A 22,774-nucleotide genomic window follows, 5' to 3' on the forward strand; every position below is an offset into this window, starting at 1 on the left:
ATTGCATTACCAGAGAAAACCTTATTTACTAGATGTATTTTAACACAATAAAGATACTTCTCTTTCCTGTTCTCCCTTTAGATTTCAAAAAATAATGTCTATTATTTTCATAACAGTAAGAGTTTTGGGGGATTTTTTTCTCTCTATGATGGCCTATATAGCCCTATCTGAAGGCAGGTGTTTGGAATAGAACTCTCAAGAAACTTTCTATCTCAATTTAATTTACATTGGCACTTTCAGCTCTTCATGAATATACTGAGAGATTTACAAAATCATTGTAATGTTGTATTTTATGCTTTTAAATTATGAAAATAGCACGATATAAACATTTTTACTGAAAGAATTTAGGATTGAAGTTAAATGAGTTGAAATGAAAAAGTCTTGAGCAAACTACTTACTCACTCCATTGCCTCCTTTTTTCCTTGGGTCATAATGGTTGTTTTGGGGGAAAATAGGAAATTGCTCTCAAGACCTAGTCAAATTAATGTCATTCCTGGTGAATGCCATTTAATTCACACTTCAAATAAAAAGTCCTTGCTTTTCTTCCTCTACAGACATGCCAACTCTTTATAAATGCTGCTGTTGACTCACCTGCCATTGATTACCACATATCTTTGGCCCAGAGTGCTTTACAGATCTGCCTCACACACCCAGAACTACAGAATGAAATTTGTTGTCAACTCATTAAACAGACAAGACGAAGACAAGTACAGAATCAACCTGGGCCATTGCAGGTGCTTCTGTTCTTTTAGTTTTGTGACATATACAAAAGTAACTAGGAGTACAAAATGCCCTTCTTAATTACCATTGTTTAATTAAATGCTAGAGTATAATTAACTGATATTTTTTTCATGACACTGACCAATATTTCATCTTTCTCAGATTTACTTTTTATTTCTAAATCTCTAACACCCTTCCAGACTCTAGTTCTCTCTCTCTTGCAGTTCCCAGGATGCTGATTTGTAAATACTCCCCCTTTTCCTTTATCTCCTTTATCTTTATGGCACAATGACTAATTTTGTATAGGAGGTCAGACAAGGTAACTCCAAAGTCCTTCTATACCTCTACTGAAAATGACTTAACTACCTTTTATGACACCCTAATAATGAAAACAATAGCAGTGAGAAAGGACTGAAGTTCAAGTATTTTATGTAGAACAAGTATTTGTATTTGCACTGTATCTCTAAAGTCAAGACTTGGTTTCAAAGTCTTTCTGGACCTTAACCTCAGTTTACTACTTTATAAAGTAAAGGGGTTTAAATTATATAATATCTTGGGTTTCTATCAATTCTAAGATCCAGTTTTCTAAGGGGGAACAAAGAAATATTTGACTCAACCTTCACACTTAGCATCTCTATTTTAATCCAGCATTCAAAGGTTATAATTTGCAGTTATATTGGATTTTTTTTGTTTGCTAAAAGACTTTTTTTGAAAATTCGTTCTTCTCAGAGAAGAATCCTGCAACATGTCATTACTAATTCATTCAACAATGGACAGAAGGAAAAAGTCAACTATTAATAGCAAAGAAAAATTGAAGTCCAAGATTATTCTGAATTACTTTGCTCATAATCTTAAAAATGGTATTTAAAAATATTATTAATCCTTTAAAATAGGTCACATTCATTATGCTCAGTTGGTGTAGTGGGTTGCATTGTATTCATGAATGGCTATTAAATTCTGTATGTGATACTTGATTGGGTTTTTGTTGGGTGCTGTGGCCCAGAAGAGCTAGAAAATTGGGGACCCCTTCTATAAAAGAGAAAATCCTAGCAGTCAACCTTCAATAAAGTGGGTTGATTCCCTAGGAAAAAAATCTGTAGATTCTCTGTTAAAGAACATGAAAGAAAAAAAAGGTGGGAAGGCAGGAATTTGAGTATTATACTCTATAACCATGAAGGGAATACAGTAAAATCACTGATCCATTGGAGCATTTCAGCCCTAAAAATTCAATAACTCTCTTATCTTCCTTTTCTTTGCTTCCACATAATTCCACACATATAGTTTATATTTTGCTGAGCATGGTTGTCATTTATATCATCTACAGAAGAAATGGTCCTTTTTTATTTAAATGAAATTTGAATTAAATCTAAGTAGTCTTTTTAGATCTTTTTTTATTAGGTTTTTTTTTTTTTGCAAGGCAAATGGGGTTAAGTGGCTTGCCCAAGGCCACACAGCTAGGTATTTATTAAGTGTCTGAGGTCAGATTTGAATTCAGGTGCTCCTGATTCTAGGGCCTGTGCTCTATCCACTGCGCCACCTAGTCATCCCTTAGATCTTTTCTAAAGACACTTGTCATGCTCTGCTTTTTTAAAGGAATATTAGATGCATTATTATTATTATTATTAAATATATTAAATGCATATTAAACTTTCTAGAAGTTTGTCAGAGTCAAGTGCTGATAGACATATATATCAACATATAGATTAACCTAAGTTTTAAAATGTAATTGGGGATTGAATAGAGCATGAACAGGGAGTTGACCTTCCTGCTTCCACATGACCAAGTGTGGGTGACTCAGTGTTGAAGGGGATTGGTGCTTTGTAATTACGAGACAACCCCCTTATTGGAGCAAGTACATCTAATGATTCTGTGGAACTTCAATCAATCAATCAACATTTATTAAGTATCTACACTATGATAAGAGAACTTAAAAAAAAAGATGACCCTTGAATTTTCATCCGAACTGTTCAAAGGAGAAAATACACACGTACAGAGAGCAGGAGAGAAAGAGAAATATATTTCATTTAATAGGGAAACAGGAAGAACAGAAAAGATGAGAGAAGGATACCTAGGTCTCTGCCTATGGACCTCCCTTGCTTTAAGTCTCAATTGAATCCCATCTTTTACTAGAAGCCTTCTTTAATCTCGATTAATTATAGTGTCTTCCCTCTGTTAATTATTTCCTATTTATCTTGTATATAGCTTACTTTATATCTATTTATTTGGCATTTTGCTGATCAACAGTAATTATAAACTTGTTTAGGGCAAGGACTCTCTTTTGCTCCATTTTGTATCCCCAGCACTTAGCTGGATCCTGACAGATACCCTCTGGGTACCTGACTCATAGTTTTAAGGTCTTATTAAGTAGACCTTATTAAGGTCTTATTAAATTCATTAAAAATTTATTAATAATAAATATTGAGTGAGTAAGAGTGAGTGATTTTGAGGGAGGATAGATTCAAGGAGGAATTAGTCCTGAGCAAAATAAACTCTAGTGATGTACAAAAGTATTTAAAGCACTCTTTTTTTGTAGTGGCAAAGAATTAGAAACTGAGAAGGTACCCACCAAATAATAGATAGATAGATATAGATAGATGTATAGATGATATATAAATGTGATGGCAGCCCATGTGCTATAAGAAATAATGAAAGGTATGGCTTCAGAGAAACATGGGAAGAGTTGTATAAACTGATACAGAGGGAATTGAGCAGAATCAAGAGAACAATGACAACAATATTGCAAAGATATACAAATCTGAAGACCTTGAAGACCTTGGGAAATGGTCAGTTGATTCCAGAGTTCTCATGATGAATACTGTTTGCCTATCTCCTGGTGCAGTGGTCAAGGACTTAGATTGCAGAATCAAACTTTTTAGGGGGTTATGACCAGCACAGAAATTTGTTTTGATTAACCATATGTGATATTAAAATGTATAGTCCTTCTTTCTTACTTGGGGAGAAAGAGAGGGAGGAGAGAGAGAGAAGATAGATTTTTGCTGATAGGAAAAAACATTGTTTTCAAAAATGAAGGGAGTGCCCATGATTCTATCTTCTATTGACCTTCTGGGTGGCATCACATAGCTCTGAAATTACCTGTGGATGAGTCTCTCCTTTCTCCTCTTCACCCTCAAAACTACGCAGGAGTAAGAAAATGTCAGCTAAAGTCTTATGCCCTGCCATGGTGAACTTTTCCTTGGGCTTGGGGTTGCCTTTTCTCTATTTGTTATTTACTTATATTGGAGAAACAAATATTGATTCTCAGAGGAAGACTATCCTATATAGAGCTGGGGAAAATGAAAGATACCTAATCCACAATCTTACAAATTGTTTCATATTGAAAGACTAAATTTCAGCATCCCAGGGTATGACAATAGTCATACTTGTTTGGTTCAAGTTTGTTGTTGTTGCTCTTGGGGAGTTTGTGAATATTTCATGTTCAGCATTTCTTATATGTGTATGAAATCAATAATTATTCTATTTGTAATTCTCATTGTACATTGACTACTCTACTACCTCCTTTGGGGAGGCCAGGAACCAAAACCTAAACTCTAAGCATCTTCCTTGTGAGTGTCCAGCATGGTGGTAGAAAGATACAAAGAGTTCAATAAAAGGAACTGATTCATCTCAGGAGATTGATTCTTAAAATCATTTAAATTTGAAGTTGGTTGTAGGACTACTGTCGGACATTTTATATTTCACCTTGTTTCTGCACTGTCTTCCTCAAAGTTTAAGTCTTCTGGCAAAGCAAGTCATTGATTGGTTGTATCATCCAGTTAGAGGGTATCTTCTCTTCCAAAGTCCTGAAGCTTCTTTTCACCAAACTGAAGAACCTGTATCTCCAAATCTCTCAAACTCACAAGGTGACCTCCAAACCTAGACACATACAGATCAATATTTGTCCACTTCAAATCAAGAAAGAACAGACACAGAAGAAGCAGACCAAAATTAAAAATCAATTTAGCTGCCATGTCAGGGTGACAGGTTAGGAGAACTCTTCTTCCCCTCCCCTCACCCCTTATAGAAATCCCAGTGCTACATGACCTTGCTATGGGAAGGTTAAAACAAGTGAAAGCCAGGGGCAGAACCTCTTCAATTTTTAAAAGTCCACTGAGTCATCTCCCTATCCTGCTCAACAGCTGATAAGGTCTCACTATCTCAAAGCAGGAATCCTCTTCAGTGCTGAGTAATACCTGTGCATGTGGCAAGGAGCAAGAAGGGCAGCTCTGCACGTTCCCTGTTCAGTCTCATTACATAAAAATTCCTTTGTTCCTGCTGGATATGCATTACTGAGTTGAATGAATCCTGATCTGACCCAAGATGTTATTTCCCTTGTTCTGATTTGTTATTAATGTTTTATTGAACACAAGAGGAGCTTTCTCCAATGATGATCTCTCTTTCGGTCTAGGGTTGGCAGCTCTTGGCTCTCTGCGTTGGACTCTTTCTTCCCCAACATCCATTCCTTTGGCTCCTCAAGCTTCACCTGAAGAGAAATGCTGATTCAAAGTATGCATTGAACCAACCCAATAATGCCCTTTAAAACACAAATATCAAACTCTTAATTTTGAACTCAAGGGCTACCCAAAACCAGACTATTACCTTTTCTTCAAGAAAATTCTCAAAATACTTTAATAGTTAGCAAAAGTCGGGGGCAGCTAGGTGGCACAGTGAATAGAGCACTGGCCCTGGAGTCAGGAGAAATTAAGTTCAAATCCAATATCAGACATGTAATAATTACCTAGATGTGTCTCCTGGGCAAGTCACTTAACCCCACTGCCTTGCAAAAAAGCACAAAAAAAAAATTATTTAGCAAAAGTCTTCTTTTCTGAAGGCAGAATGTCCTTGCATTGGAAATTAACTGACCCTGAGGATACAGTTCCCAAAGTTAACTCTAAGTTATTTTCTAAGTTTTTTCCCCTAATTTCCTTGGTACTGGATTATTTCCTTATTAAGAAAAAAAAGTTTTAAGATTAAGAATCCATTCAATCAGCACATTAGTCTTCAGGGAAAAGAACTGGAAAGCTTTGCTAGAGTGGAATGGTTTGTCATTTCTTTTTCCAGCTCATTTTTCAAATGAGGAAACCAAGGCAAAGAGGGTTAAGTGACTTGCCCAGGATCACCCAACTAGTAATTTTCTAAGATAAGATGAGCCTTCAAGTTGACACTCTGTCTACTTAGCCATCTAAAGGAAGCTCTTTGGGAGAAGTTCTTTGGGTAGTCCTTGCTAATTTTTAAGAGTGTAAAGGGGTCTTGAGACAAAAATGTTTGAGAACCATAACACGATCTTACCAAAAGCAGAATGGACTGCCTAAAGAGGTAGAGGAGCTGTTGTAATTGTTGCTGTTTTACTCTTTACTAACAATCTTCAGGCAAAGAATGAATGACCACTCATTGGGAATATTATAGAGGAAGTTTTTTTTTTCATTCCTAGTTTGAATTTTATTGACTTCTAAGGTCCCTTCCAACTCTGAGAATCTCTGATTCTGATTCTCTGGCAGATAATAGTTTGTCTGGATTGTATTGATTTGAGGGAATCCCAGCACAGGTAGAGACTGACCTAGAAGCTATAGGGTCTGTGTCCAGAATTTCTTTTTTTTTTTTTTGTATAATATCAACTTGTTTTATTTTATTTTATTTTACAACTTATTCAGAATCAATGAATCTATTTTTAATTTATTTTTATTAAAGATATTATTTGAGTTTTACAATTTTCCCCCAGTCTTACTTCCCCTCCCCCACACCCCCACAGAAAGCAATCTGTCAGTCTTTACTTTGTTTCCATGTTGTACCTTGATCCAAATTGAGTGTGATGAGAGAGAAATCATATCCTTAAAGAAGAGACAAGAATTCTCAGAGGTAACAAGATCAGACAATAAGATATCTGTTTTTTTCTAAATTAAAGGGAATAGTCCTTGAACTTTGTTCAAACTCCATGGCTTTTATCTGGATACAGATGTTACTCTCCTTTGCAGACAGCCCAAAATTGTCCCAGATTGTTGCACTGATGAATGAGCGAGTCCATCAAGGTTGACCATCACTCCCATGTTGCTGTTAGGGTGTACAGTGTTTTTCTGGTTCTGCTCATCTCACTCAGCATCAGTTCATGCAAATGCCTCCAGACTTCCCTGAAATCCTGTCCCTGCTAGTTTCTAATAGAACAACAGTGTTCCATGACATACATATACCACAGTTTGCTAAGCCATTCCCCAATTGAAGTACATTTACCTGATTTCCAATTCTTTCCACCACAAACAGGGCTGCTATAAATATTTTTGTACAAGTGATGTTTTTACCCTTTTTCATCATCTCTTCAGGATATAGACCCAGTAGTGGTATTGCTGGGTCAAAGGGTATTCACATTTTTGTTGCCCTTTGGGCATAGTTCAAAATTTCTCTCCAGAAAGGTTGAATGAGTTCACAGCTCCACCAACAGTGTAATAGTGTCCCAGATTTCCCACAACCCTTCCAACAATGATCATTATCCTTTCTGGTCATATTGGTCAATCTGAGAGGTGTGAGGTGGTACCTCAGAGAAGCTTTAATTTGCATTTCTCTAATAAGTAATGATTTAGAGCAATTTTTCATATGACTATGGATTGCTTTGATCTCCTCATCTGTAAATTGCTTTTGAATATCCTTTGATCATTTGTCAATTGGGGAATGACTTTTTGTTTTAAAAATATGACTCAGTTCTCTGTATATTTTAGAAATGAGTCCTTTGTCAGAATCATTAGTTGTAAAGATTGTTTCCCAATTTACTACATTTCTTTTGATCTTGGTTACAGTGGTTTTATCTGTGCAAAAGCTTTTTAATTTGATGTAATTGGAATCATCTAGTTGGTTTTTGGTGATGTTCTCCAACTCTTCCTTAGTCATAAACTGCTTCCCTTTCCATAGATCTGACAGGTAAACTAGTCCTTTATCTTCTAATTTGCTTATAGTATTGTTTTTTTATGTCTATATCCTGTAACCATTTGGACCTTATCTTGGTAAAGGGTGTGAGGTGTTGGTCTAATCTAAGTTCCTTCCATACTAACTTCCAATTATCCTAGCAGTTTTTATCAAAGAGGGAGTTTTTATCCCAATAGCTGGACTCTTTGGGCTTATCAAACAGCAGATTACTATAATCATCTCCTGCTTTTTGTGTCCAGAATTTCTTACCCTACACAGAGAGTATTGATGAATCTTTGGGCATAGGTTGAAAAATTAGGTCTTAAACTTTATCCACAAAGTTAGTATTTCTTAATAAATGAGATAGTAAGCTATCTAGTTTGTAGATAGTTGATAGTTTGTAGATAGTAAGATATCTAGTTTGTCTTAGTAGCATTTTGTTAATCTGAAGTTACAAAAATCATAATCAGTCACCTTTGTATTTTTTTTAGTTTTCTAGCCCTTCCCCTCATTGAAGGAAATAGCAAAGAGATTATTAATTCATTTTATAAATGACAAAACTGAGCTCCTAAGAGAAATGACTTTTTTGATACAAAGTTAGTAGCAGAACTGACATTCAAGCCCAACTCTCTTGACTTCAGGTTCAATACCTTTTCTATTATCCCACACTGCTGTTGTTCATGCTATTCTCCACTAAAATTGTATATTCCTGGTACTGTTATAATTCTTTACTTTTTATTTATATATTGGTAGATATGCAATTTCCTAAAATAACCATTAAAGTCAGTTTGGAGTTAAAAGGAGAATAATAGAGATAAAGGAAACAAGTTTTCTAGAGATTTTTTTTTAACTAAGAATAAATATCTATAAGAATACACATTATTTTTATAGGGTGTGTGGGTGGTAATAATAGTGAGATAGTGAAGCAGCTAAGTGGTAGGGCATATAGAACAACAGTCCTGGAGTCAGGAAAACTCGTTTTCCTGAGTTCAAATCTGGCCTCAGACACTTACTAGCTATGGTGACCCTGAGAAAATTTTTAACCTTTTTGGCCTCAGTTCTGTATCTATGAAACAATCTGAGGAAGGAAGTAGCAAACAATCCAGTATCTTTGCCAAAAAAATACCAAATGGGGTTAATAAAAAATTGGATATGACTGAGAAAAAACAACAACAATGATGGTGAAAAGGGACCTATATCTGAGAGAAAAGTGTTAAAAAGAGAGCGCTTGTGAATATTATTTTAGTTTGTTGAAATTTACATTATTCAAAATGAAAGCAATTATCAAAAAAGCATAAAAAAGTTTTGAAAACTTAAATCTAAAGAAAAATTCCTCAATGTTTGATATGTACATTAAGATCAGAATGATTCAGGAACAATTGAAGGTCCCTAAGACTATTCTAGGGTGTTTTAAAGTCAAAACTACTTTCATACTAATACTTTTTTTATTCCTAATTAAACCTATATAGATAAAAGCTCTTTGGAAGATGATAGTCCTCACTAATTTTTAAGAATGTAAAGAGACAAAAAAGTTTGAGAACCATTAGATGACCTTTAATCTTAAAGTTTGAGAACCATTAGATGACCTTTAATCTTAAACTATTTCCTCTTCTTAGATTCTTTGTCTTTTTTTCTATACATTTTATAGGACAGAATTTGGGAAATATGCTATTTACTGTCAGCGATGTGTAGAGAGAACTCAGCAAAATGGAGATAGAGAAGCAAGACCCTCAAGAATGGAAATTCTTTCAACTCTTCTTCGGAATCCTTACCATCATTCATTGCCCTTCAGTATCCCAGTACATTTTATGAATGGAATATATCAGGTAGGTCAGTTCACTATTTCCAAAATTTTTTTATGTACCATAATTAGGTAATTCATGGAATGAATATTCACAAAGTACTGGAAGAAGTGAAGAAATTTAAATGTATGTTTTGATCTTTCCTAAAAAATGATTACACAAAAGTAAATCTTTGCTCAAAGCAGGACATGTAAAATAAACCTACCAAAAGTGACATATGTTAAAAAAAAATAAAAAAGGGGGCAGAATTAATTTTATAGTTAAATTTTCTTTTTTATTATGAAATTAAGAATTATCAAGAAACACAAGCATTTCACTATACAAAGAAGAAAAAGAGAATTCTAGGCATACTACATTTTATGGCACTTCACTTTATTGTTTGAAGGTTTATGGCAAGTCTGCATTGAGCAAATGTATTGATACCATTTTCCTAGCAGCTTGTGCTCACATCATGTCTCTGGGTCACATTTTGGTAATTCCTACAATATTTTCAAACTTTTCATTATTATTATTATTATATCTCTAAAATGTTCTGCAATCAGTGATCTTTGATGCTACTATTGTAATAATTTTGGGGTGCCATGATCCACACCAAAATAAGAGGGCAAACTTAATCAGTACATGTATGTGTATTCTGACTGTTTCTATTCCCTGAAACACAGCATTGAAGAGTATTACATAAACTTAGTTGTTAAAGCAGCAGGATCATTTGAGAGGATTGACTCTAAATTTGAAATAATAAAATGCTATCAAACAGCATCCAGGCTACAGAATAATCTTTTGTGAAGAGAAGAGTCAATCCATGTGACAAACTTCAATGTTATCTTATTTTAAGAAATTGCCACAACCACCCCAAACTTCAGCAGCCACCATCCTGATCAATCAGCACAGTGCCTGAAGTATAGTAGGTGCTTAATAAATATTGTTCCCCTTAGCATAATGTCCAACAATGATAACAGAAATTAATATATATATAGTTTTTATTTAATTTTTATTTTTTCCCATCTTTTAAATTAGAGTAGCTAGGTGATGTAGTAGATAGAGAACTAGTCCTGAAGTCAGGAATACTCATCTTCCTGAGTAAGGAAGGACTTTTCCCTGGGCAAGTCACTTAACCCTCATCTGTAAAATGAGCTGGAGAAGAAAATGGCAAACCACTCCAGTATCTTTGCCAAGAAAATCCCAAATGGTGTCACAACACTTACTGAAATGACTCAGCCACAAGAGCAAAAACAGCAAAAACCTTAAATTGTTTGAATTAATTATTTCTGTTCAGGTGGTTGGATTTGATACTTCTACCACAGTGGAAGAATTTTTGAATACTCTAAACCAAGAGACTGGAATGAGAAAGCCAGCCCAGTCTGGGTTCGCACTCTTTACAGATGACCCATCCGGCAAAGATGTAGAGCACTGTCTTCAGGGAAACATCAAGGTAAAACCAAAACCCAAGCATTGAGGAGGCAAAATCATTAAATAATAAAAACCATTTCAATCATTTGAAAGTTGATTTGAAAAATCCTCAAGTTAAACATTTTTAAGTTATATAATTTCTATTCCTATACTTAAAGAATTCATGAATTTTTTCCCATCCCTTTCCACTAAAGCAATTTCCTCTCTCTCTCTCTCTAGGTTTTAGTGGGCAGTTTTGAATAATAATAATAACAACAATACAATAACTCACATTTACGTAGCACTTCAAGGATTGCAAACTACTTTACAAATATTATTTAGATTTGATCCAGAACCATTTATCATTTCATGGCTTTCCCTCTGGTAAAGAACCTATCTGAATTTAACTTAGGCTGTCTTTGGATGATAGATTTACAGTCTATTAACTGGGGCTGTCTGAAACCTTTCCCTCAGAAGAATTTAGAGCTTTCATTCTGCTGGCTTAGGAGAACTTCCTTAAGAGCCAGGGAAAAACTTGTTAATAGAAATACATAACTTTGTATGTTAAAAGAAATTGGGCCAACTCTGATCAAGTAGTAATATGTTTTGCTTAAAGAATATTAGGCAAATAGTAATAAGACAAAATGTATGTAGTTTGTATTTTTTCCTTTTTATATTATTCTTTTTAATAAAATAAAATTTCTACTTATACATAGCATTATTTAGAATCTTGAATTTTGAACTGAAAAGACATCGCAAATTTCCTAACCCAACATCCTTAACTTACAGATAACAGGAGAGTAACTTGTCTAAGTCTCTCCTAGCTCATTCGTGGGGAGCTTGGGGTAGAACTCAGGTCTCTCAGTTCCCATGCTAGTGTTTTTTCTTGGAATGGCCTGAACTGCATTTGGGAACAAACACTGTAGTGAAGATTAAAATGAGAAGGCAATTCAGAAATAAAAAGGAGAGAAAATTGGACTCGAAGATATTGATAAGGCACTATAGTATGGTGGAAAGAATGCTAAGGTAGGAGTCAAGTGATCTGAGTTCAAATCCTTAACCTCTCTGGGCCTCAGTTTCCTTATCTGTAAAATGGGGATAATTATGGGACTAATCTCTCAGGGTTTATTATGAGGATAAAAATGACAACATTAGTAAAGCACTTTGGAAACCTTGAAGCGCTATATAAATGTTGGCTGTTATTAATTATTTCTTCCAAGTTGGAGAAGACTAGGTGATGCAGTAGAGAAAGTTTTGGACTTATTTGTTGTATGACCTTGGGCAAGTCAGTATATTTCTATCTGAATCAGTCTCCTCATGTGTGAAAAGAGGATTGATAATAATAACTACTTCCTAGGATTTTTGCAAGGATCAAATTAAATAACATGTAAAGCACTTTGTAGTCTTCATAATGCTGTAGAAGAATTAGCTATTATCATTATCAATTAGCCAAATGATAAAAGGTATTTCTGTACTCTGAGAACCCACGAAGCTGTATTAAGAGTGACATCACCCCATGGGCTACATGTGGCCACAGTAATTCTTAGATGGTCTACCAAGTCCCCACATGCATTATCTTTGGTGGAGACAATATTCACACCTACAAAAGAAACAGTTCATAAGGAGTATTTGGTTGCTTTTAATGTTATTCCTTTCCTGAATCCCATCATAAGTCTATAGGTAATCCATTGTTTCTTTTCTCTAGGACCCATTCTATTCTCTTCTGCCTTTTTAAAGCCTAGTAGGGCAAGCCCTGGCAATAGAATTCTTGGAGCCTGGGTGCTAATATTTAGCCAACAAAGTCAGCATATTTATTTGGTTGAATGGAGCTAGGTAAACAGCATTTGCTTTGTTAACAATACCTTCTATACCTTCTATTATCTACTACTGGTCCTGTAAAGACTGCTATTCAGTTCTTTTCTCAGGGTTTTTAAAGATCACTTTATTCTTTTCTTTAATTGAAAGATTTTAGAAAATATTGATTGCATTTCAACACCCCTTTGGAAAATACCAGGATCCCAGTCTAAAGCTAAAGATGAAAATGGTGCGTCTTTATGGTTATATATGAAGCAGCACAGTTCAAAACCGGACTCAGTATGACCCAGGGTACTACTGTCTTCCTCAGTTTCCCCACTCATAGAAAAGAATAATAATAAAATAGACCTTCCAAACTATGAGGATAAAATATGAGTTAATATTTATAAAGCAGTTTGAAAACTTTTAAATATTCTAGGTAAATGGTTATTATTATTGTTTAGTATTTGATGACCTACTCACAAGTAAATTCCAGGAACCTCTATATTACTAATCCCATAGAAGAGATCATGTATTAAAATTCTTTTTTTTAATATAAAAATCAATGGCCAAAGAGTGTATAGCTGTGTGTTTGTGTGTGTGTGTGTGTGTGTGTGTGTGTGTAAGGGTAAGTAGACCAAAAAGTGCCTCATAATTAAAATTCTAAACTGAAAGCTTCACATATCCATTTTCACAAGCTTCAGTACATTTGGCTTGATCATCATCATCACTGAAGTTTTTCATTCTAACCACACTTTTCTTCTAAAAATGCTGATTTGGTAAAATGCCATAATTACTAGTTCTACATTTTTCTCCTAGATTTGTGATATTATTTCTAAATGGGAACAGGCTTCCAAAGAACAGCAGCCTGGGAAATGTGAAGGTACGAGAACCGTGCGCCTAACTTATAAAAACAGGTGTGTAATAATGACAAGAACTTCCAGAATATGAGTGTATGATTGTGCTTCTTGTTTCAAGACTATTCTTCAAAGGTTTCTACTGAATATCCCCTTCCCTTCTATGCATTCTTTTTCTTTTAAATAATATTTTATTTTTTGTCCCAATTATATATCTTAAAATAGTTTTTAACATTTTAAAAAAATTCTGAGTTCCCAATTCTCTCTCTCTCTCATCCCCTCCCCTCCCCTCCCTCTCTTCTCCTCTCCTCTCCTCTCCACTCGCCCTCCCTGAGATGGTAAGCAATCTGATTTTAGGTTTGATATGTGTGATCATGTAAAACATTTCCATATTAATCATTTTGTACAAGAAGAACAAAATAAAATGGAGGGAAAGAAAAAGAAAGAGGAAGAAAGGTAGAAAGGAAGGGAGGAAGGAAGGAAGGAAGGAAGGAAGGAAGGAAGGAAGGAAGGAAGGAAGGAGGGAGGGGGGAGGGAAGGAGAGAAGGAGGGAAGGAAGGAAAAGAAGATATGAGAGCAGATAAGTGGTGTAGTGGATAGAGCACCAGCCCTGAAGTCAGGAGGACCTGAGTTCAAATCTTGCCTTAGACACTTAATTACTTAACTGCGTGACCTTGGACAAGTCACTTATTTTACCACCTCCCTCCAAAAAAGTATAGATTTGGTATAATAGGTCTTTCCCTAGGGCAAGTTGTCTTTAAAGAGACTGTGACTGTGAATAAGTCCCAGGACTTGGAATCAGGAAGGCCCAAGTTTAAATCCCACTTCAGACACTTAAATCTGTCACTGAATCCTTCAGTGACTCAGTTTTCCTCATGTGTAAAATAAGGCAAATTGAACTCAGTGGTCCCTAAGTTCTCTTAAAACTCTTCGTCTATGATCCTAAAGTATGCAGTGAGATCTTTGTTCTGGCTTTGAAGACATCTTCATAAACACTGTGGAGATGATGAGAAAAGGGGACGGGGGAGTGAGCAAAGGTTAGGGTTCTGAAGAATATCAGAGGGGGCAAGATCAAGAGAACAAATGGAGAGGCTGACCTTGGCAAGGAGAAATGCCAACTCTTCATCAGAGATTGAAACAAAGGAAGAGAGAAATTTTTAAAAAAGTAGAACTATGATTTTACTTTAATATCAGATTGTTTGCTGCCATAGGGAGTGGGGTGGGAGAGAAGGATGGTGGAAAAATGTGTGACTCAAAAACTTACAAAAGAATGAATGCCGAAAACTATCTTTGCATGTAACTGAAAAATAAATAAGAAGGGGGAAAAGATTTTAAAATAGTAAGATTTTTTTTTAAAATTGAAATCAGCATTATCTATTAATCATCTTTTATTCTTCTAGGCCTTGGGTTTTTAATAACCATAAATAAAACAGTCCTTATATATATGATGCTTACATTCTTTTGAAGGAAAAAAATCATGTCAACCAGTAAGGTCAAAGAAACAGGCGCCACCAAACCACACCTAAGGATCCCTGCTAACCACTCAATGACCCAGAAAACCACATATGTTCTATTTTATTTTTATTTTGTTAAAAAAATGTTTCCCAGATACATTTTAATTTGATTCAGGCCTCACTGGGAGTGTTGGACATGTCTGGCATTTCTTTTGTAAATATTTAAGCATATATAAATAAAATTTATACAAAAGAACTTTGATTTCCATGATGGAGAAGTGTATGGGGGAAAACACATGCAGCTCGGGGATCTAGAAAGGGAGCAATTTAAAGACCTAATTAATGTAATGGTATTCCTTTAAGTGATGGTCAAGACAAATCAATAAGCACATATTAAATACCTATTGTCTGCCAGGCATCATCTAAGATTTTATATATAAATATATTTAGATATAGATATACATGTATATCTATTTATATGTGTGTGTGAAACATACATTCACAGCAAGGCTCAAAGGGAGGGCATTAGCAATGAGGGGGACCCAGAGAAGCTTCATATAGAAGGTGACAATTAATAGAAGCAAAAGATGCCAGCAGGTAGAGGATGAGGAGTGAGGGCATTCCAGACATAGAGGTCTGTGAAAATTCATGGATTCAGGAAGTGGAATGCCATATTCAAAGAATAACAGAGGAGGTCAGTGAGACTGGGAGAAATAGGGGAGAGGATGAGTAAAGTATAAGAAGATTGGAAAGGTAGGAAGGGGGACTATGTTTCTAGAGGCATTTGAAGTTCATTGAATAAGGGGAAGGGAAGTGATATGGTCAGATTTTCATTTTAAGATCAGTTTGCTGAGTAGAGGGTGGATTGAAGGAAGAGACTTGTGTCAGGGAGGTCAACTAGAGGCTATTGCATTAATCCAGATGTGACATGATTAGGGTCTATACCAGGGTGGTGGTCACAGGAGAAAAGGGGATGTATATGAGTGATGTTTCAAAGATAGAAAACAGTTCATGACCACCGATTGGATATGGGGGATGAGAGAGAGAGTGAGGAATCAGGAATGGTACCTAAGTGAAAAGTGGTACCCTCAAAAGTAATAGAAAAATTGAGAAAAAGAAAAGAATGGTATTTTTCCTTTGGCAATACAAATGCACTTTTGCTGTTTCCTAAGATGTTGCTTTCTTTGTACCTTGGATATACTCTTTCACATTGTAAATTTATAGAATAGATTTAAAGAGAGAAGGGACTTTATAAATTCATATGATCTAGAGCTAGAAGGACCATAGAGACCACCTTGTTAAATCTCTTCATTTTACAAATGGGGAAACTGAGACCCGGGGAGATCTTGATTTTCCCATGACTTCTGACTCCAAATTCAATCCTCTTTCTTTTACCCCCCTTTGTTTCATATTTCCCTTAAATGTACCAGGTAAGTGTTTTGTTCATTTTATTCAGTTAAGATGAGATCTGCTCATCTATCCCTGTTGGGCTGTCTTTTAGAAAAGGCTGGATGACCAATTGCTGAGTCTGTTGAGCAGGGGACTGTTTTAAAGGTAAGGGTTGGACTAGATAACCTCCATGGTCCATTCCTTCTCTGAGATGCTATGATTATGATAAAGAGAGAATTAGCCAGGACTGGGATTTTTCCCCAGTCCTGGATTTCTGAAAGATCTTCCTCCTACTAAATAACAAGTTTCTGTTGATAGTACTTCTGTTTCTTTGATGAATGGAAGGTAACCTGGAAGACCTGGGTCCTCCGAGAAGCTAATTCCTTCTCCTTGCTATGCCACTTGCCAGGGTCCCTGTCTTTTGATCTTTGATCCAGCTAGTTGCTGGGAATTGTGATCTTCTTCCAGCAGCCCTCACCTCCTTCTTAAGCTGGCATGGGTGTGTGTATCTTTAAGATGCATTTCATTTTTTATTTATTGTGATGGGGGGAGGAGGAGAGGATGAGATCATCTGGTTTTATTTCCAACCCAGTTTCTTCAGTTCCATGTATAGTAACATAATGAGTTCTCCGTGCTGGGTCATGGGATGATGGTGGCAGTTTAATCAAAAAAGACTGAAGACTTTGATGAGATGGCATTGAAGAAAAACTTGGACTAAAGAACAGAAGGCAGATGCATAGAGGATCCTAGAGGAAAAAAAATAATGAAAATACTATGTTAAAAATGTCTGTCACCATGAATGGAAATTATAGCATTGATTTTTTTTAAAATAGAAAAGTTGAAATGATTGTAAAAGCGGCAGCTATGATTAAGTCCTCTGTTTTCAAATGCAGTCCCGCCTCCCTTCCTTAGTTCATGAGCCCTAGTTTCCACCAACACAAAGTTAAGATGGTAACCTACCCTACCACATCACACTGCCAAGAGCTTGAGTCTTCATCTGTCAAGTCCTCCTCTTATTAGCCAAACTCAAATATCAACTTACTCAACATTATTGAACTGTTGTGAAATTTCATTTATTTAGATTCAGTGAGGTAGAGATCTAATTAGTGGGTTTTGTAACCAGATGCCCTCATCTGTAACCATTTTGAAACTTGTACTTAAATTCCATTCATATTTAAGCTGCTGTTTGGTTTGTTTTCTCACTATGTATTTGAAAATTGCAAAAGTCGAGGCATGTTTCTCACAAAACAGAACTGGAAAGAGGTCTGCCCTGAAGGAATAGTTTCTCTCCCTTAAACAAAAGAATTATTTTTAATAATTCTTTGCTGTTTGTTTTTCTCCAGGAAGCATCATTTTTATATCCTTGCAGTCTTTGTCTTTTAGTTAGGACTCTAGAATTGGATCTTGAAAGGTCATTTTATTGATTTCCTACTACCCCTCATTTCAGGTAGGGTCATAAGAAAACATTTCTATACAGGTGAAATTCTGAACTGGTTATATCTGTTAAAGACTTCTAAAAAACTTCCTTGGTTAATAATTTCGGGGTTTATCAGCTCTCACTATCAGAGAAATCTTCTTTTAGTCTCAGATTTTTTAAAACATTTTTTATACTTTTATGGTTAAACGACTTGCCCAAGGTCACACAGCTAGGCAATTAATAAGTGTCTGAGATCAGATTTCAGGTCTTCCTGACTCCAGGGCTGGTGCTCTATCCACTGTGCCACCTAGCTGCCCCTTAGTGTTAAATTTAATCTTACTTTTTCATTACTAAGGCTTTAGCCCACCTCATCTTTTCATTTGGGGAAATTTGGTGGTGTAGTGGATAGAGGACCTGAGTTCAAATGTGGTCTCAGATACTTAACTGTGTGACTCTGCGCAAGTCCCTTAACCCTATTTGATTCAGTTTACTCATCTGTAAAATGAGGCAGAGAATGATGTAGCAAACTACTTCAGTATCTTTGCCAAGAAAACCGCAATTGAGGTAAAAAAAAAAAAGTCAGACATGATTATACAGCAAATTCTTTTGTTTCTTGGCTATTTCATAACTATTCTAGAACAGAAGTAACAAATTTTCCAGGCTTTTTTTTGGATTTAATGTAATTGGGAAATGTTTAACAAAATAAATTAAAATACAATGCAATACAGAAAATGTTAATTTGTGGGTTTTTAAGTCAATATATAGTTCTCGGACATCTTTTTATACTTGAGTTTGCCCTAGTAGTCTAGAGAAGGCTCATCAAACTGACAACTGTCTGCTTTTGTATCATCTGGGAGCTGAGAATGGATGTTACATTTGTAAGTAAAGTTTTATTGTATTCTAAAAATGTGAAAATCATTCTTATCTTGTGGTTGGTACAAAAACAGGCACCAGGCTCATGTTGGGGGCAATTCTTGGCTAACCCTGTTCTAGAGACTTTTCTTATTCTGTCCCTTGAGATTTGATTCATTAAAACTCCTAGGCATCGGAACATAAAGTAAAGAACCCTGAAGTGAAGAGTCAGAGGGGATGGTTAGGTGGCGCAGTGGATAGAGCACCGGCCCTGGAGTCAGGAGTATCTGAGTTCAAATTCAGCCTCAGATACTTAATAATTACCTAGCTGTGTGGCCTTGGGCAAGCCACTTAACCCCATTGCCTTGCAAAAAAAACCCCTAAAAATAATAAAAGAGTCAGAGGACTCAGATTCAAATCCTACCTGTGTGACCTTAGTTAAAAGTCATTTAATCTCTCAGTTTTCTTTGTCTGAAATGAGGATGTTGGACAAGATCACTTCTGAGATTTCTACTTCTATGACCTTATGCTATATCAGTTATCTTTGTATCTATCTATAATTCTCACCAATGTCCTCCAAAATCTTTAGTTATAGAGCTCAGACCTAAGCAGCAATAGTCATCTGAGCAGCTAAAATAAACATTTATTCTCACTTGATCCCCACAAATACTCGGGAAATTGGTACTATCATTCTTACTACCATTTTATAGATGAGGAAACTGAGGCAGACAGGTTGAGTGACTTGCCAAGGGTCTTATAGCTAGTAAGCTGGGTTTGAACTCTAGTCTTCCTGCTTCTGGGTCCAGTGCTCTATCCACTGAACCACCAGATGCATCATGATCTCCAGGTGTTTCGTTACAATATGGTTATCTCTAGATCTTTCCTTTAGCTGTGTTGTTTCTCTCTCCCCTTGTTTCTTATCCATCATGATAGATGAAGATCAATTATGGCTAAGTCTGCCCAGAACTATTATGGCATTTCTGCATTTGTTGATTCTCCCCCCCCCCCCCCCCCCCCCCCCCGGCGCACACCACCTTAACCTTTTAAAATTTTTCTCTGTACATTTTAAGTCACTTTTCTAGTTTATTAAACTCATTTTTCATTCTGATGCTGGCTTCTGGAGTGCCAGTCAACATTCCCCCGCCTTGCTTCGATGTTACCCACAGATTAATGAGTCTTTTCTTTAAAGCACATAAAAGTCTTAGACAACCAGAAGGGCCTGAGGCCAATTGAACACCACCAGTGACGTCTCTCCGAGTTGACATTGCTTCACCCCACATCAGCCTCTGCATGTGAATGGCCCCCTGGCCATTTGTGCACACACCTAAACTTATGAGATCTCGACCCCCGTTTCCTCGCTGGTGTGTCAGGACACTTGGGCTCAGCTTGAAGATGTTCTGGGTCTATCAGAATCCACCAAGTCTCCTTGGCTTGACCAGTATTTACCTGCTACACTGGTACAGCTCCCCACACTGACTCTGACCGGGTACCAGTGTCTGCCCTCCAGCCAGAAGCGTATTAGTGGACCACAGAGGACCATTAATATAAAGAGGAAGATAGATCATTTAACCAGAGACACAAATAGACCTGTGCTACTGAGGCCTCATGAACACCACAGGTCCTACATGACTATCAACTAAAGGCTTCAGAGGCCACCAGAGACCAAGAAACAAAGGGAGTCCCAAGTAGGTGGTAGGTACCTGATGGTTCCTTATTCTTCACCATCTTAGGAGGAGGATATGGAGTTGGTCCCAAGTCCATCAGGCTGTAGATACAAAGCACCAGCTCTTTACCAATCTAATTGCCCAATTTGATTTCATTTCTGACTCCAACACTTTGATTTTTAGCATTTGGAGAGAAAACAAGCTATATGGATTTTCAATGTAAAGTAATATAGTGAGTTCTTCATGTTTTGCTATGTGGATGCCCAAGAGGTATTAAATATTCTTCCTTAGGATGGTGGTAACTCAGTCAAAGAAGCCTGAAGACTTTCTAGCGAAAACAATACTAAAAATAGACTTGAACAAAAGGAAGGGAAGCAAATAGAGAGGACAGTGCTCTGCAGTCACAGGACCCTGATGGTATGAGCCCCAGTCAAATGGCACTTCCACCATCCTATGGCTAATACACTTCAATTCTTCTTCTCCTGATCCACATAATTTAGAGCCACTGACTACCAAGTCAGAAAACTCTATTCTTTCTACTATTTATGTTCCCTCACCCATAGCTGGCTCAGTCTTACCATGTCCTCTCTATTCTGCCCTTCTCTTCCAACTTACCCTCTAGAAACCCTATTCTACTGTTAACAAATATCCCTTTTTCAGATTTAACCTCACCTTCCATTCATCTTCTTGTGTGGAAACTGACCCCCTCCAAAAGCCACTGAATCTCTGACTTCCATTTCTAGTAACATTCCTTTTACCTTACACTGGGCCAGTGAGAAGGCAAATTCCTTGCTCTTTACTGCCACTTTGGAATCCTCCCTTTGATCCATCACTCAATATCTTCTTTGAGAGTTCACTCCATCTATATATACATGTATATATATATGCCTATATAAATAAATATATTCATATAGATTTTAGAGTTGGAAAGGACTGTGGTACACGTCTTTTTTCTTTAAATATTTTTGTATGCATAGGAGTTTTTCCCTCATTTTTTAAAAATTTTATTTAAGGCAGAGGGGTTAAGTGACTTGTCCAAGGTCACACAACTAGACAATTATTTGAACTCAGGTTTTACTGACTCCAGGTCCATGCTCTATCTACTGAATCACCTAGCTGCCCCTGTGGTACTCATCTTGTTCAAAATATATCTAAGAAAGAATCTCTTCTAAATAACTGAACATCCTAGACTTTACTAGAAGACTTTAAATAAGTGGAAACTACCTCCAAAATCAATTTACTTTTTATCCTCTCCAATCATTAGGAAATTTCTCCATTTTTTATCTTGTCTTTCTTTTCCACCTAGTTTTGCTCTCTGGATCCATTAAGATAATTTCCTCTTCCAAGTGATAATCATTCAAATAATGTAAAAATAATGATCATATCCTCCTCAGTTTTTTCTAGGCTAAGCATTCCTAATTCCTTCAACTTCTAATCATATGACATGATCTTGAGGTCTTTATCATTCTGTTTGTCCTCCTATAGATACTCTAGCTTTTCAAAGTCCTTCTCAAAATGTGGTACCCAGAACTAAACACAATATTTAAGATGTGGTCTGAAGAAAGAAGAATCTTCACTGAGACCATATTTGTATATATATATATATACACATACATACATACATATGTGTGTATAAATATATATATATACACATATGTGTGTATAAATATATATATATATATATATGCATGCATATGGTAAGCATGAGCAGGCTGCAATATTTTGCCAAGGGGAAAAAATTGTTCAAAAAAGCAACCTAAAGGCTATAAACAGAGAGGTAAGACAGGAAAGGAGGTGGCCTATTCTTGTGCATATGTATATAAAAGTATGTGTATGCATGCTTACATGAACACATATATACACGTGTCTAAATAACACATACACACATTTGTGGATATATTTCACCTTAAGTTTATTAAATGCCCAATGTCCTAAATTGTCACAGCTTTTTGAATCCTGAATGTTAGGTCCCTCCCAGCTTTGTGTCACCTACAAATTCATAAGGAATCCATCTATGCCTTTCTCCTAGTCATTAATAGAAATGCAGACTATCACATGATCAAGTATAGATTCTTGAACACTAATAGAGACCTCCTCCTAAATTGGCATTGAATCAGTAATGATGAAACTTTGGGCCCTTCTATTCAACCAGTTCCAAGTCCTGCAAATGGTTATTTCAGTTAAACTATCTCTGTGCATGTTATCTATAAGAATAGCATGAATGCCTTTGACAAACTTTTGACTAAAGTCTAGATAATCTATAAAATGATGTAATAATAGCACCTACCTCACAGGGTTGTTCTGAGACTCAATTGTCAACAAATATGAAAAACACATTTCAAATATTAGAGTACTATATAGATAGGCTGTTATTTATTGTCTGGGAAGGATAAGTTCATCTGGGTGACTAGAACTCCTAAAGGTCAGCTGGTATTTTTTTCCTATCTCAATTAGTTTGGGTGAGAAATTTCCCTATTAGCCATTTTTCTTTCATTAAATGTGGTCATTCTCCTTTGAAGAAAAAATACTAGCAAAATAAGAATTGAGC

General features: G+C 36.0%; 1 protein-coding gene across 4 annotated transcripts in view; it reads left to right on the plus strand.

The window, feature by feature from the left end:
- The window catches only part of PLEKHH2 (pleckstrin homology, MyTH4 and FERM domain containing H2), a 124,002-nt gene that overhangs the window by 83,801 nt on the left and 17,427 nt on the right, over nt 1-22,774 (plus strand). For 3 of the 4 annotated variants that reach the window (XM_074204804.1, XM_074204812.1, XM_074204820.1), the window contains 5 exons: nt 555-734; nt 5,126-5,223; nt 9,257-9,434; nt 10,687-10,842; nt 13,413-13,510. In XM_074204804.1, the coding sequence (XP_074060905.1) occupies nt 555-734; nt 5,126-5,223; nt 9,257-9,434; nt 10,687-10,842; nt 13,413-13,510 (710 nt within the window). The remainder of the gene's footprint in view (nt 1-554; nt 735-5,125; nt 5,224-9,256; nt 9,435-10,686; nt 10,843-13,412; nt 13,511-22,774) is intronic. The other variant, XM_074204828.1, reaches the window with a different exon arrangement.

Source organism: Macrotis lagotis, chromosome 1 (genome assembly GCF_037893015.1).
Source record: "Macrotis lagotis isolate mMagLag1 chromosome 1, bilby.v1.9.chrom.fasta, whole genome shotgun sequence".
NCBI lineage: Eukaryota > Metazoa > Chordata > Mammalia > Peramelemorphia > Peramelidae > Macrotis > Macrotis lagotis.